Source organism: Azolla caroliniana, unplaced genomic scaffold, assembly GCF_043228905.1.
Source record: "Azolla caroliniana isolate FFs.n. ecotype wild unplaced genomic scaffold, voAzoCaro1.0.p SCAF_6, whole genome shotgun sequence".
NCBI lineage: Eukaryota > Viridiplantae > Streptophyta > Polypodiopsida > Salviniales > Salviniaceae > Azolla > Azolla caroliniana.
The window spans coordinates 4,681,278-4,697,622 of record NW_028230441.1 but is presented as its reverse complement, the minus strand read 5'-3'; the positions used below and the strand labels follow the sequence as shown (position 1 = coordinate 4,697,622).

At 37.2% G+C, this 16,345-nt stretch overlaps 2 protein-coding genes across 3 annotated transcripts; one reads left to right on the top strand and one right to left on the bottom strand.

The window, feature by feature from the left end:
* The first annotated feature begins 1,475 nt into the window (after positions 1-1,475).
* On the top strand, positions 1,476-4,204 carry LOC147862711 (uncharacterized). Of its 2 annotated transcripts, XM_087321873.1 has the most exons (3): positions 1,476-2,956; positions 3,325-3,448; positions 3,815-4,204. In XM_087321873.1, exons 1-3 carry the CDS (start codon positions 1,516-1,518, stop codon positions 3,891-3,893), a joined length of 1,644 nt encoding a protein of 547 aa, XP_087177999.1. In that variant the 5' UTR covers positions 1,476-1,515; the 3' UTR covers positions 3,894-4,204. The 2 variants fall into 2 exon arrangements, with proteins under 2 accessions (XP_087177999.1, XP_087178000.1); XM_087321874.1 differs by lacking the exon at positions 3,325-3,448.
* Positions 4,205-5,316: 1,112 nt separating this feature from the next.
* LOC147862710 (pentatricopeptide repeat-containing protein At2g13600-like) lies at positions 5,317-7,130 on the bottom strand. The gene has a single exon (XM_087321086.1). The coding sequence runs from the start codon at positions 7,128-7,130 to the stop codon at positions 5,628-5,630; it is 1,503 nt and encodes a 500-aa protein (XP_087177212.1). The 3' UTR covers positions 5,317-5,627.
* Between the last annotated feature and the right edge of the window lie 9,215 nt (positions 7,131-16,345).

Sequence of the window (16,345 nt, the reverse complement as noted above, 5' to 3'; positions counted from 1 at the left end):
CATAGATAAAAGAGTTTGTGGTTTAAAAGATGTTACGGGTTGTAATATATTCTAAAATGGAAATGGTTATATGTGTAGTCTAGTTTCATTTGCGTTCAGGTCTCTTTAAAAGGAGTGGGAGGTCAAAGGATTCTCGTATAAGGTTAGAATGTGAAGGGCTATAAAGGTGTGTAATGTGACAAGTTCATGTTGGGCAACAAGATGAAGAGAGGGTTATGTGGAATATGGGTGTAAAATGTTGTGTTTTACTAATAGTCTATCCATTTTTTGGATGTATGAGACTTGATGATCCAATGGCAAAGCAAGACGATTAAAATTTATGGAGAGCATGTTGGGAAGCATTAAAATTTAATAAAAATTTAAGTAGCAACAAGGGCGCACATCTTATAATAGGAATGTCATGTTGGAGAACTTTATTTTTACCTTGTGTTATTGTAGGCCATTGTTTTTTATCAATCATATTTGAGATGGTGGGTGCATAGATCAATACCATCACTTGACACCCATACTTACCAAGCTTGCTATACATTCGCTTGAATTCTCCCAACATGGGCTTGAATTGTACGAAGGCAATGACACCTAGATTGTGCAACCATTGGAGCCATGATGACATGTGAGGAGGGCTGGTGTTGGATTCTTTTTTAAAACTATGAATCGAGGATCTCATAGATAAAGAAACCCTCGGAGAATAGATTAGAGAGGGTGCATTGATGTGTGAATGGAATCTATATATGTAGTTTTGCCTCCTTTTTTTAACTTAATGAATATAAAAGAGAGAGAGAGAGAGAGAGAGAGAGATGTTGAACAAAAGCCCATTGGTAAGGCTGCCCAATGGAGACCAGGAGGTCATGGGTTCAACCCCTACATTCCACAGTGGCATCTAGTGAATTAAAAGAGATGTCTAGACGAAGTATCTAATAGAGAGGTGAGAAAATTGGGTTTCAAACCCGAGCATGTCATGGGTTCAACCCCTACATTCACAGGCATTTAGTGAATTAAAGGAGATATGAAGTATCTAATAGAGAGGTGAGAAAATTGGGTTTCAAACAGGCATTTAGTGAATTAAAGGAGATATGAAGTATCTAATAGAGAGGTGAGAAAATTGGGTTTCAAACCCGAGCATGTCATGGGTTCAACCCCTAATAGAGAGATGAGAAAATTGGGTTTCAAACCCGAGCATGTCATGGGTTCAACCCCTACATTCACAGGCATTTAGTGAATTAAAGGAGATATGTATGAGGTGAGAAAATTGGGTTTCGAACCCAAGACATACATAATGCTTGTGTGTAACAATTTACCAGTAAGGTAAGGTACTTAAAATAAAAGGGTTGGTTTTAGAAGAGGAGGAGAAGAAGAAGATGTAAGTGATTTTATTTGGGGGGAGTTGGTTTTGGAATTGAGAAGAGGGGGGTTCGCCTCCCTTCGCTGCTCCAATTCCTCCATATCCCCTGCTTCCCCCCCCCTTCTACCTCTCTCTCTCTCTCTCTCAGAAACAGAGCCTATCCTTATATTTAGATGGACTCGTCACAGAGTGATGACATTAGTGATGATGGATTAAGTGCCATTAAAGAAGAAGAAGAAGAAGAAGAATGGGAAGGGGAAATGGAAGCAGAAGAATCAGGAGCATTAGATGAAGAACCGGACGAGTTAGAAGAAGAAACACAACATCGTTTCGAATCAGAACCGGACGAATTAATTGAAGGAGATGATGATGATGAAGAAGAAACAACTGTAGAAGGAGAAGAAGAAGGAGAAGAAGAGGTGAAGGAGGTTGAGGAAGAAGAAATAGATGATAAACAAGAAGAAGAAAACGAAGAAGAAATAGTTGGAAAACAACAACAAGAAGAAGACGAAGAAGAAATAGTTGAAAAAGAAGAAGAAGAAGAAGAAGAAATAGTTGAAAAACAAGAAGAAGAAGATGATGATGATGAAGAAATAGCTGTAGAAAGAGGAGTAGGAGGGGGAGAAGAAGCATTAGTCGTAGAAGAAGAAGAAGAAGAAGAAGAAGAAGAATATGATGATGATGATGAAGAAATAGCTCTAAACGCAGGTGGAGAAGGATTTAATTATTCTCCACATTCGTCCATCACCATATCTGACACAGAATTAATTGATCAAATTAAAGAAGAAATGATTGATAAATTTGAAGAAATCCGTGAAAATCAGCTGGAAATGTATACCAAAGCATCAGATCATTTCGGCCAAAATCCTGATAACAACCAGGAGATTACTGCTAGCCAACGAATGGATCAAAATGGGAAAGTTACTTGCCAAAACTTGGAAAATCAGCCAATCGATCAGGCATCACAGCTAACCCATTTGAAATTACAGGATTTCTTACCATTGTTCGAACCGTCCCTGTCTTCTTCGAATGGTTCAGACAATAATTTATCTCTTCAATTAGCAAACTCTGTTTTTCTCAGCCAATCACCCATTGCGGAGGTCGATTCGATAACAGAGGAACCAATTTATCCATTGATTGGGAAAGTAAAAACCAGCCCAATCCAATTAAATAGTGATAATCATGGCCCCCTTGGGTCAATAAATTATAATCCACCCACTAGTTACGTAATCAACCCCATAATCAATTCACCCCCTTTGTCACCCATCATGGAAAGATCAATCAAGAACTCCATCAGACTGTCAAAGAAAGATCAGAATTCGGTGAAGAGATTAAGCATTAATGATGTCAGTGAAGTGATCAAAGAATCCAATCACGGCTCCATCTCGAAGAGTCAGAGGACTGAGAGCACGATAAAGGCCAAAATCAGGCGAAATCCTGCACCACTGAAGAGGAGGATTAATGGGGATAACGTGAATAATTTTGTGAATCAAGGGGTTAATGATGAGAATCGTATGGTTAATTCTGATGGGCGGATCGGAGATGAAGTGGAGAATTGCAATAACTTGATGAATGGTGGGCGAATCAGCACAGAGAGCTACAGCCCCTGCCTGCGTAAGTCTTACTTTTGGATGTTTAAGGATGGAACAATTCTGGTTAGCGAATTCTAAGCGGTTCATTAATCCTACTTACTTCCTCCTAATCAGCTAGCTAATCCTGATTAGTTTATATATACATTCATACATCCATCCATTCACACAAATAATTTATAAACTGCCATAAGGTGCTCTCACTACTGTGGTAGGCTCACCATATATTGTTTGTCTATACAAACCCTTAAAAAGGTAAAAATACATTTGCCTTAAGATCCTCCTAACTTGTCTTTTAATGTTTGGTCTTTTCTTTTAAGTTTTATCTAATACCCGACATTCTACATTTTTAAGAAAGAAAGAACTTTAGTAATTGTGGAACAATTAAAATAGGGCAAAGAGGAAACATGAATTCTGAAGATCAAAGAAAACATTCATTGATCCACCTTACAAGCCGTTGTAGCGTTGGGAATGATGGGTCATCTGGCAAAGGTGGTAAAATTGATCGTGTTGCCAGGTAAATCTCTGATATCCTGCCATGTTCTCATTCCAGACACATCTAAGCATGATCCTCTCATTGAGTGGACATAATCGATCAAATGGTATCACTTTTCCTTAATGAACATGCTACAAGGTATATATAATTGAGACTACCAACCAAATTTGCAATCTATGGTGATGCATTATTCTCCTTAATTTCAAAGTTTCATAACCATCGTCGGTTACAATCTTGTTGTTGAAAGTGCACGTTTCATCGAATAGCTGAGATGGGCTTAATTTTACTTTGATCATAGATAAGGCAATGCACAGAATGCAATGTCAAGCGTACTACATGGTTTCCTTTCCATTTAAACATTATGTTTCTATGCCCTTCCACATGCAGGTTTGCGCAGTTACAAAAGATTTGGAAGAAAGACACATTTCTGAGAGGGATTAATGGAGATAGAAAAACACATTTCTGATAGGGATTAATGGAGTTAAGAGACCACAAGCACAACATTCTTTTGCACATCTTCGTTCATCAACCAATCCCACATGACCATCCAAAACAATAAAGAAATGAAGGAATCTAATGTCATTGTGCGTATCATCAATTAACTCTTCTTATATCGAGGTCTGCTCTATATGTGACACGAATTAAACTATATGCAAAAAGACTTTAATTGCTGGGTTGCAACCATTGCAGTAAAATCATCAAAAAACTTTGAGAAAGATAGAAAGGTAAACCACCTAAAGAACGGAAAAAAAATGATGTGGTTTCTCAATTGCTCTTGACTCGGACTTGCCTAGGATAACATTTCTTAGAATCATAGGCTCATTTCCTATTCGTTGCGTATGTTTATTTCAATTCCCTGGAGTTTCGGTTGAGTCCACAATGTTCTGAATGCAGAGATTTTTCAAGTAGGATATAGACTTTACGTTGAAATTACATGAACTCATTGTTTTGATTTTCACCTTTAAGGTTGCATATGCTTACAATAAATCAATCAAAATGGCAACTAGTCACAACAAACTGACCTACATAACTTCTTAAATGAAGGGTTAGTCAAAATAAATATTTGTCACCATTTCTGAAACATCTTTAAGAGTTGAGCATATATTCCATAAAGTTTGCATAAGCTAGTGGATATATTTTAATAATTAGACCATAATTAGCTAGCTAGAATGTTATATAACACTTAACAATGTCACTTTTTGTCTTGCTAATTGTTGGACTAGAGGTTGCATGGTTTACAACAATGCCACAGTCACCTGTTTTTAAATATTTATTTATGAAATGGTCTATGTTTCTTTCTTCATAGTAAAGGACTAGGTCGCCCATTGTTAATTCCTTAATTTCTTGCTAGTTTTAATTATCTAAGTCAGTATCTGTTTACTAGTATTGTCAAATGCAAACCATCAAAATGAAACAACGATCATAATTGGTGTATAGTATGAAAATCTGTGTGATAATCCAATGTCTATAGGCATTCATTAAAATCCCAACCCAAATCTCATTCACCATTACCAATACAACACTCTGGTTTGATTGTCACATTATGGTGTGAAGGATTCATGACAATTTGACAATGCTTCCCACCAATAATTCATAGACCGACCTAATACAACTTCTCCCAGCTGGACATGTCAAGCTGCAACTCTGAGGTACATAAGTGTTTTTCTCTAGTTATGCATAGGAGTGACCTTACAAAAAAATACATGAGAAGCCCATGAAAAGTAGTCATAAATCGGTTAACTTACGAGCGGGATTTTAGGAATTATTTTTAACCAGATTAAAATTTCAGTAAATTTGGTGACTGATACAGTCAAAGGAACTGTAGGGCCATCTTGATGCATTTTGGTCAAATTCCATGGGGATAAGCTTATGGGATAATTAAGCACAAATTTTGAGATGGAGAGAGGTGCAACACGAGCATGATTCAAATAAACTTTCTATACCGTTTACCATCAACTGCATCTTCATGCAACAATACCAAGGTGCAACTGGATGAGACTACATTGTTGCTTGTGTTCAGACTTCTGTAATCTTTCACATGGAGCAAGACCTTCAAATTCTTGAAATATGGCTAAATGGGACTCTTTCTACTTAAAAGCCCAAACCTTGACGATCCTTATCAAGAAAGATTTTCAGATCAGAACTTCTAAAACAGGAATGATGAAATTGGGGGAAACAACTCCAATATCTTCTAGTTTCTTCATGTGTCCCTAGGTAGCTTGGAAGAAATCTCCTCCAATGCTGCAGCATTTATCTCCATACCGGCATCATTATACATTGCTGACATGAGAGCATAAGCAATAGCATTTTCTGGCTCGATTTTCACGACTTGATCAAAACATACTCTTCCAAGCTCAATATTACCATTTCTTTTGCAGGCTGTCAGCAGAGATATCCAACTTATAGCATCATCACGTATGATTCGTTTCACATTCCCAGCCTCATCTAGCATTCCCACATGGCCAAGTAGATCGATCATGCAAGTGTAGTGTTTCATATCGGGCATAATCCCATGGTTATCTTTCATACAGTTTAGGGAGCTGAAAAATTCGGTGACCAAGCCCATGTGGCTACATGATGAAAGAATGCTAATAAATGTTACATCGTCGGGTTTGATGCCCTCTTTCTGCATGAATTCAAGACATTCCAACGCCATATTGAAATGGTCTGATTGTGCATATGCTGAAATCATTGTATTCCAAGAGATCACATCGCGATCGGGAAATTTATCTAAAACTTTTCGTGATTCCAACAATCTACAACATTTACCATACATATCAATAAGCGCATTGGCCACTCCTAGGCTTAGTTGGCAATCGTGTCTAATAGCTTGGTCATGAATAAGCATTCCTTGATATAGCGCTCCTAGGTTACCACATACCTTTAGCATGCTCAAGAAAGTAACTCTATCCGGATCCAAACCACAATTTTGCATCTTTACATAACTATCTAATGCAAGTATGTCTTCACCATGTTGTGTATATCCTTCTATGATTGCACTCCAAGAGACCACATTTGGCGTGATACCTTCTCCTTGCATAAGCTCAAAGCATTCCAAAACTAGTTCAAAATCAGCGTGTTGTATACAACCCGAGAGCATACAATTCCATGAAACTATATCTCGACATGGCAAATCGCTGAACACTTTCTGAGCTTCAGCTAACATACCACATTTAGCGTACATGTCTATCATTGCATTACCTAAAGTTACATCACATTCAAGTCCACTTCTCAAAATATGATGATGGATCTGTCTTCCTTGACCAACACTATCGATGTTTCCACATGCTTTAAGTACAGCAAGAAACACATATTTATTGCCTTGCATACCAGAATCCAACATTTTGTCATACAATTCAAAGCCTATTTCAGCCTTACCAACATTTGTATAGGCTGAAATAATGGCACACCATGTATGAACACTTGGTTTTTGGACCTTTTGGAAGGATTCGTGTGCTTCTTCCAAGCATTGGAAGGATGACCAGAGTCTAATGATGTGGTCAGCTAAGACAGGGATAGTATCAAGTTTACTGTACCTCAGAAGGCAGAGAAGTTTTCTGGTATATGCCAAGTTCCGCTCTTTAGAGCATTGTTGAAGTAGAGTGTAAGCATGGCCCCTTAGCATAGGAACGCCCTCTTGCATCTTCAACTCTGCATATCTGAGTGCTTGGTTCAGACCCTGATGTCTCCTTAAGGAAGCCATGGCTATATAGATTGATTGTCATTTGGGCGAAGAGCAAAACTCTCTCAGCTCTTAGATGGACTTGAAGCAAGTCTGTTGAGAGTAGCAGTTACAAAAGGGGCTTGATTGCTTGGACTTGGGCTATGTTGATAAGTTTCATTTACTTGAGGAATAACTGAATGGAATGAGAACTTGGCATGCCCAAGCAAAGCTCCTCCTGAACCCATTTTCAGGCCACACCTGTGGCAAGTTTGCCCGGCAATCTTAGGCTATGTTGATAAGTTTTATTTACTTAAGGGATAACCGAATGGAATGAGAACTTGTTGGTTCCTCATACGCCTGCCAAACTATGCATGCCAGGGCAGAGTCCCTGAACCCAACTTTCCGGCCACACCTACACAAGTTTTGTGCGGCAATCTCTTGCAATGTGTCCACTTCATTCATATACGGTTTCACCAAAGATATGATAAAAAAAACTACAAGTTTGTCTCCAATACCCTCACTTCTTAATACCATTGTTTAATACTATACCTACGTTGATGTGCATAACATTACAAACACTTGAATCCCATGTTTCGTTGGATACAGATAAATTGCACACCGCAATCACTTTACGGTGGAACCGTGATTGGACATTTGAACGATGTATTTCAACGTTATCACATTCCCCAATTTTGCTCCAATTCAAGCCAAGATCATGCCATGACATGCTTTCTCGTTATCATCTTGAGCAATATGCAAAAATGTTGTCGCAAGAGAGAGAATCTTTATTGTAGTTTTCTGGATTTCAAAAATGTTTTCGATGCAATCCCATAAAAAGGACTCGATGGAGAAGATATGGCAAAACTTGGTTTTACCATGAATATCGAGTTGATATAGTGTAACTTATGAGCAAGTTTGATGTATACTAAAAACATAAGATTGATTTCCGATGGTTTTGGAAGCAATCTGGGGACAAATCAAGGGTGCCTCCTTCCACCCCTCTACTTGAGTGGTATGTGGCCCATTTGAAGATTTCATCTTACAAGTAACACAAATTTGAGCAACTTTGAGGGCCAACCTAAGGCAAACATTTAGCTACTAATTCACTATGGTGATGTCATAGTGCTCTTAGGGAATGCCAACATCATTCTTACTTTCTAGCCACTGAGGATTTTTGTAACTTAAACGAAATTATCCATGAGCATAGGGAAAACCAAATCCATGATATTCAAAATTGAAGTAGCCAAATGTTTACCCGTGTTGGTGCTATCAAACCTATGCATTCTTTCAACGAAATTCCAAACCTTGATTTGAAAATTCAAAACCAATCTCAATAACGGTCATAAATGAAGACAAAGAGCAACGTTTTGATGCATGAAAGGAGGAGGGAACTTGTGAGGAAGTTTCATGTATTGAAAATTCAAGTCTTGCTTGCTATTCACAAGATTGTATGCTTGTAAAAAAACTGTGGTTATGAAGATTAATTCACCACAATTTGAAAATGAATTTGGGTAATTACAGGACTTAATTACTTGTTTCTCTTTGGAAAGAAAGTAAGGGTGTTCTAATGAGAAAAATAATGTTTAGTTTTCTAATTTTTCTTGTAATAACAAATATAATTTGTGACTACGGGGAAGAAAAGAACCCCCAACAATGCATTGGGATTCGGGATTCCCTCTCAAGTAGATTTCTCTCACCGTGCTCTTTGTACCTCAACTTTAGTTTGCGGATTTTTCTTATGTAAATATGAAGACACTTATTAGAAAGTTAAGCGATTTGCGATTATTGGGAAATTAATCAAGCATGTTGTCCTTAATTGTAATTATTAGATTAATTCAATGTTTCTTGTTATTTTCTTTAACTATATGCTTAATCCCAAATCCTATATGATTAGGATCCTAAACTTTGACAAAACATGTAAGCAAGCTCACTTTTTTAAAATTGGATACATGCAAGCATATTTTAGCGATTTCTCAACTAAGTTATTAGTATTCATGATGTCACAAAGAAGAAGTGGTAGATGTTTTTTATACAAAATTATATGATGTAGATGTTGATATTAAGTCATTCATCAAGGAGAGATATTCATTTAGATTATCATAAATTCAATTCACATGTGTAAACCTTCAATCGCACCTTTAGTTGATGAAGTGCGAGTTTTCTCATTTGTGATCTTTGGGCATATGGTATATGCTCTATGAGAGTGGAGAATAGTAATAACCAAATTGCCCTCACAATGGAGATGTAGTTTTTTCACCAGGTAAAAGTGAATTTCTAAAATCTTGACATCCTCATGAAGCTAACATTTTTGTGTGCTAGTGGAAACCTATGACCATATCATCACACCACTAATTGGAAATTTTAACCAAATTCGAAGTTACCTATGGCACACCCATGGACCAACGTTACAAACGACGACATATATGTGTGTACGTGTATAGAGGTGCATCTCAATGGACATTCAAAAGATATTGAGGAATTGATGGCATCATAGAGTACTTGCACCTTTGGTGCAAACATTGGTAGCATTCCAATCAACAATATTATGAAATATAGTTGAATATAAGAACAACACAATTCTACATAGAAAACCCATATCCGTGAGTGCATAAAGAGAACAAATGTCTACCGAGTTATGATGAGAAACACAACGATGTAAAAAGAGAGGGAACAATGAAATCATACCATAAAATAGAGGTATTAGGGAATTACAAACAATATTTAAAACAAGAGCAATAACAACAACAGTAGTAGTAGTAGATTAATACTAGGGATAGGGGTAGTACCTAGGAAGTAGTAGTAAGTATTGGCCATGTTAGGAGCTATATGACATGGGGGGGTTGTGGATAATAGGCCAACACAAAAGCACAAAAGTGAAAGGGGTTAAAAAGGGTGACCACATTTAGGTAGTTTTAACATAAGAGAGATGGGCATGGTAGCGAGTGGTGATACGAGTAGTGTTATGAGGTGTACGAGAGGTGGCCACCAAGAAGCCAACATTATAGCCAAAAGCATGACGGAAATCACCCGTTCCGCCAACCACTGCCAATTCCCAAGGCGATCGTGTGAGCATGGCCTCCCCTTGTTGGGATATCGTGCTTCCGGCCCATTTTCCGGAGCTAAAATGAATCACATTGTTCATGAAGAAAAGTGTCCCAGCAGCTGAACTATTGACCACGACAGATGTTCCACGTATGAAACCAACAACAGGTGAGGCAGCACTTGAATTCTTGGTCATGGGGTATTCATACACAACTGAGACACCGACACCAGCCCCAGAGCCTACACCGAGATTCGCATTTTGACCGCTCGCATTGCTAGAGCCACGTTCTACTGCTGACACGGCCAATGCTGGAATCATTCCGATCTCACTCTCTTGTTGCACATAGTATTTGATTATTCGAGGTCTCGATGCCATTGCCCAATTGGACGTTGCCAAGGCCATGGTAGCTATTATTAGGAGGATAACCATTATGTTTGGGAGAGTGGAAGCCATCTATCAAAAGAGAAAGAGAAACAATGCTAGTAAGAGAGAAGTAGAACGTATGTGTGTATGTGTGAAGGTTTTATTTTTTTCCAACACAATCTTTTTGGGTCTTTTGTACTTTATTCTTACAAAGGTTATGTTTGAGCCCATGTTTTTATAAATACTAAACTCCACCCCCTCCCTTCCTTTTTTTACTCACCTTCCTCCCACCTTCTTCGTCCACCTCTTTCTTGTTGGGTTTTATGACCCCTCATATGTATCCCTCTATGCCTTTTGTCTCCCTCATGCTTCTGCACACACACACACACATCAATAGGTATATTTATATACATTAGATAGATATATACATCTATGTTATGTGTACATAAATATGTGAATATATATTCCCAACATCAATCCAATCTTTCTCACTCCATCTCCAACTTCGAACACCATGCCCTTAACTTGTTCTAGTGCATGTTTGATCCTTGTTACCCTTCATGCTAAATGTGTTTGTTTGTTGTTTTGTAGATTTTTATGTCTTGATACACATGCTTGTGTTTATTATGCACTACATGTGTACTTTGTCTATTTTCTAGTTCTTAAGGGATCAACATTTTAGGTGTCTGTGTTAGATCATGTTTGTTATTTCGAGTTGTTGCCTAGTTCTTGAGAGAGAAATTACGTCTCCCTTAATAAACCATATATAAGACCTCAGTTCTTCAGAGAGGGGTTTAGGATAGGCCTCAACTCAAGTTACTTCAATTTCCTTTATAGCATGTACATGGTTGTATCCAAACAATAATATTCATGCCCATACACAAACGTAGGGAAATGTTTATTGGCACATTGTGCTAGATCATGGGAGAACCAATTTCTTACATAAATGTTTTATTGCATATCATCTACAATCCAATGAAGAATTATATTAATGCACACATGCACGTGATGCATGTGAATGTAGACACTCAAAATAATTGCATTCAATAGCCCCAATCTTAGTGATTTTTTTTATCATCTCTATATTTCAAAGATGATAAGAGAAACTTGTCTAGCCAAATGTTTTATGTACTTTATCTCTACCACCCCTTTTTTTTTGTAAGGAAGAAGATAGCACATATGGAACGATCATGCACGTGAAAATGGCCTAAGATAGCTTCAAGCAATGTGGAGAACAATGTATGGTTCATGTGGCATATGTTAAGGGTGTCCCCATGCATCGTCCATTCCACATTTAGGCACATGCAGAGACGCATGTTATACATTGGATGGTGAGGATGTTAATATGTGTCATGCCGTTTTGTGAACATGTGTGCTAGTAAAGAAGATAGACATGGTTGTAGTGTGTTGATATGGCCAACATAATTTGTTACCATCTTTCTCTCTTCTTTAGGAATATTAAAGTCATGCCTTTTTTTCTTTTTTTTCCCAAAAATAAAATCATACCTTCATTTACGGAAACCATTATTTCTTACACAACCTCAATACTAATTTCTTACTCATATGGGAAGGTTACAAAATTAGGTTGACAAACATTTAACCTAATTTATGTCAATCCCACTACGCATCTAGGCATCCATGCACACAAATATAATAAATTATGTAACATTAGCACACTTTTCCATTAAGGTATGGGCAATACCTAAGTATATTATTTACACCAACTTCAGCTACATTAATCACAACCTTACCAAATTGCTATATTTGAAAGACAACTATGGTAGTCCTTTTTTATTATATTGAATATAGGTACCTCATACAATTATCGATTCCCCTTATTCATGCACAATACTAATAATATGGGCAATACCTTTTGTTCGAAGGAAGTGAGAAGAAGTAATAGATAAATGAAATTTATCATCCACCCAGCAAAAAATAAAAAAGGTTGGAAATTGTGAATTCAACAACTTTTACTTTAATAGAGAAGGTCATATTTAACCTTGTTGAGGAGGATGGAAGTGGTGATAGTGAAATCCTATCTTGTGAACTAATGTTATTGGTACAAATGCTACACGAAATATGATTGATCATGTACTACATCCTTCGCTTCTATCTAAGAAATGCTGATTTTTTAATTGAGCCTTGTGAGGCCTAAGTAGCTATCCACATTAGAGGTTATGAATCACAACCCCCAAATATGTGAGACAAATTCACATGCAAATTACAATGGTCTTTTTTCATCTTCTTTGGAAGTGTGGTGGGTTCCACCTTGGTTTGTGTTACCTCATTGGCCCCCTTTGCTATCTCAATAACATAACATTCTCCCCCACTTGGTGTCCCTAACAAAATGTCTTGACTCCTCCCACCTACATTGTTGTGTTAAGCCGCTCGCACTCCTTGTAATGATCCAAAAATCAACAAAAAGACGTGCGCACATACACACACACGTCTTGTTTTAACAATGAATTGAATTAATGGTGGGAATCCTCAAAGTGGTGAAATACCATAATGAATATTTACATGTCACATTAGAGATATTAAATTTTAGGGCATAAAATTCCCATCAATGACATGAGAGAGATGAAAAATAGAAAAGGACGGACAACGAGAGAAAACTTAAATAACAAATTTTGATTGGAAGTTGATTGCCCAAAGTTTTGCTCGTTATGAATAGTTAGTGTCAATGAGGCCAAAAATTGAACCCTTCTAGAGGACCCCCAATAAATAGATGACACAATAAGAACTTTCAAGAAGACTTATTTGAGCCTTTAAGGTATATTGTGGTTCACCCTTAAGCAAGGTCTAAACATTCCCTATGAAGCCCTTCAGGAGTTAGTCTCTGAGCTAGTGGTTTTATTCATTCATTGTATAATAATTCGTTTATTGAATTCGTGCATACACAATTAGATGGCCTTCATACTTTTTGTTAAATAATCAACCTCCATGCAAAGATAGACTCAGTGACGATATCCACACTAAGGATAAGATCCTAAATCCATATAGAAAGTAATTTACATATATATTGTTTCATTCATGATGGGAAACTTGGGGTTTCCTTGTTTGGGAATTCATATTAGTAACCAACACTCTTGTCTCCAAGCTTGTGTGTACATTCATTAGTTTTTTATTGATTTGTTTATTGAAATTCATGCATGCACAACTACATAGACTTCATGCATTTCGTTAAGTAATCAACCTCCATGCAAAGATATATTGGGGAGGATATCCATGCTAATGATAAGATCCTGCATCCATATCGAAAGTAATTTACATATACTGTTTTGTTCATGATGGGAAACTTAGGTTTTCCTTGTTTGGGAATTTATATTAGTAACCAACACTCTCATTATTCTCATAGGTTTGAGACATGTATGTGATATTGAAGAAAGATTTGTCACTCTATTTTGGAAGGAAGGAAGTCATGCAATCACAACCTAATATAAAAGGGCAATAAGATTTGCTAAGCCTTCAACTTTCTTTCATATCATAGAAGTTACAACTTTATAAAAACGTTTCCCATTCAAAGAGTTAAGTGAGTTTTGTGGACTAGTAGATCTCAAAGGATATATCAACAAATTCAATGGAATGTTGTGGATGTAGTCAAGGAGATCTGGCTGACCTTAGTGCATACACTAAAAGGAGAATATGATGCTACCAAGGGTGATTCAAATGTAGTCTTTGAAAGCAAGAGGTTTTCAAGAAGAGATGGGAAAGGATGAATGTATTCTACATGGTTAATGGTTGTGTGTCCTCCACCAACATGAGGCATGTGGCCATGCATAACTGTTCTTGGCAATGCTTTGGGAGGTATGTTTGTCTATGATAGTGTAAGAGCAGTTGAAAAGGTAAAAATCTATGATGAAGTATCATGTAAATCGCCTAGATATAATATAAACCATTGCTGAGAGAAAAAAGAGAGAGTTAATTGTAGATTCTAATGGTTCTAAACACATTTGTACTATTTGTTTATCAATTTATCGATTACTATTAAATATATTAGCACTAAATCTTTATCAAAAGATCCATTGTTCTCAAATTTCTTCAATGTTTTCTAGAAAATACATTGAAAGAAACTAGAAAAACATCCCAATGGTGTTATAGATAACTTGAAAAAGAACACATTAACTTCCACCCTTAAAAACATTTGACTCATGCATGCTTCGTATTGTCTACCTTTTTCTTATAAATGTCACTAAGTTATGATAAATACAATTTTGCAAATATCTCACCATATTTGTGGAGCAATTAGATAGGTCACAATGAGATGCCTTCATAACCTCACTCTAACACTCAAAATTTAATAATGAAGAATATGTGCCGAGAATGAACTTACCAATATATTCCTTAATCACTTAACTAAAATGAAGGGCTGCACAATAAATGAATAATGAGAACAATTCCTATTAATAAAATATGGAAACAAGCAACAATAGGGCACAAGTTGAGCTCAAACACTCAAGGTGGAAACTTACGATTTGAGTAAGGTTCACAATTATGTTAAAGGTTGAGAGAAAGAAAGAAAGAAAGAAAGAAAGAAAGAAATATTAACGTCTTCTAAGGCCAAAATTGGCCCATGAGACAAATGGTTTACAACAAAAAATGGGATATTTACCCATTCGTCGAAAGTAAAAAATAAAAATAAAAATAGAGTTTTAAGCTAAATAGTTCTATTAAAATAACCAACTTGTTCTATATAAAAAACATGTTCTACAATGAAAATGATGTTATACTAGGCCTAATTTCATTTCCATCCAAGTCTCTCGAAGAGAAGCGGGAGGTCTAAGGGTTTCAATGTGGATGTGGCCCGTGGTCCCAATGTAAAAGGTACCCCAACCATAGCTTCTAGTCGTCGTAGCTCACGTTCCCTTATCTTCTTAATCTTTTCTACTCCGTGTTGACTTGTTTTGAAGCCCAACATCCGAGGGCGTTTGGTTGTTCTTTGCATTTCGGCTTCCTCAAGAGAGAGGCCGAGTGGTGTAAGTGTATCCACATTCATCGTCTCCCCTTGTTCCTGAAAAATTACACTAGTTACAAGTTGATGAATAGTAAAAGGGTTATGGTTAACACTTTGTAATTTATTCTCCCTATGTTGTTTTAGCTCTAAGATATACCTACCTAGTCTCTTTACATCCGGGGTATCTAATAGTTTGGAGAGGGTGGGAGAGGGTCCTGATATGTCTTGGTATTCCACTCGTATCTCGGCATAAGTTGGGCACTTGCATGTGAAGTGATAATCATCCTCTATCTCTATGTGGCACAACCTACATAGCCTTTCCTCTCTAGGGACTCTATTAGCCTGACCAATGGTCACCCTTAGTGCATTTGATAAGAATGTATCTAGATATCTTGGTCATGTAATAAAACCTAACTGAGAGAAGTGCAAGAAGTGTTCCTTATAGTACAACATTTTAGATGGGAGTGGCTCTCGTCGGGTGATCCATTTATATCGAGTGTAAATTTGCCATATTTCTTGGCGTATCACTTTATTACGGTCTTCATGAGATATTAGAGTTTGATCAGTTCCATGGTTGTACTTAAGGGGGGGGTAGGTTATTAATTTCTATGCCATTGTCGTGTTGTTACGTGCGTGGGTGTGGAAGGGGCGGGACCATGGGGGCCTTGGACTAGGGAGTAGAGGAGAAAGAATAAGACACAAAATGGAAGCTTAGCTCAAGAGGAGGTGAGAAAGAATAAGACAATAACATAGAATAGACGGGGCAAGATGCTCAACAAGTTAGCTTAAGGAAACATAAACGCTTTACAATGGTGGCCGCCATGGCCGCACCAAACGACTATGAGAAAAACCCTAAAGGAAAACCCAAGAAGAAAACCCTAACCGAAATCCTAA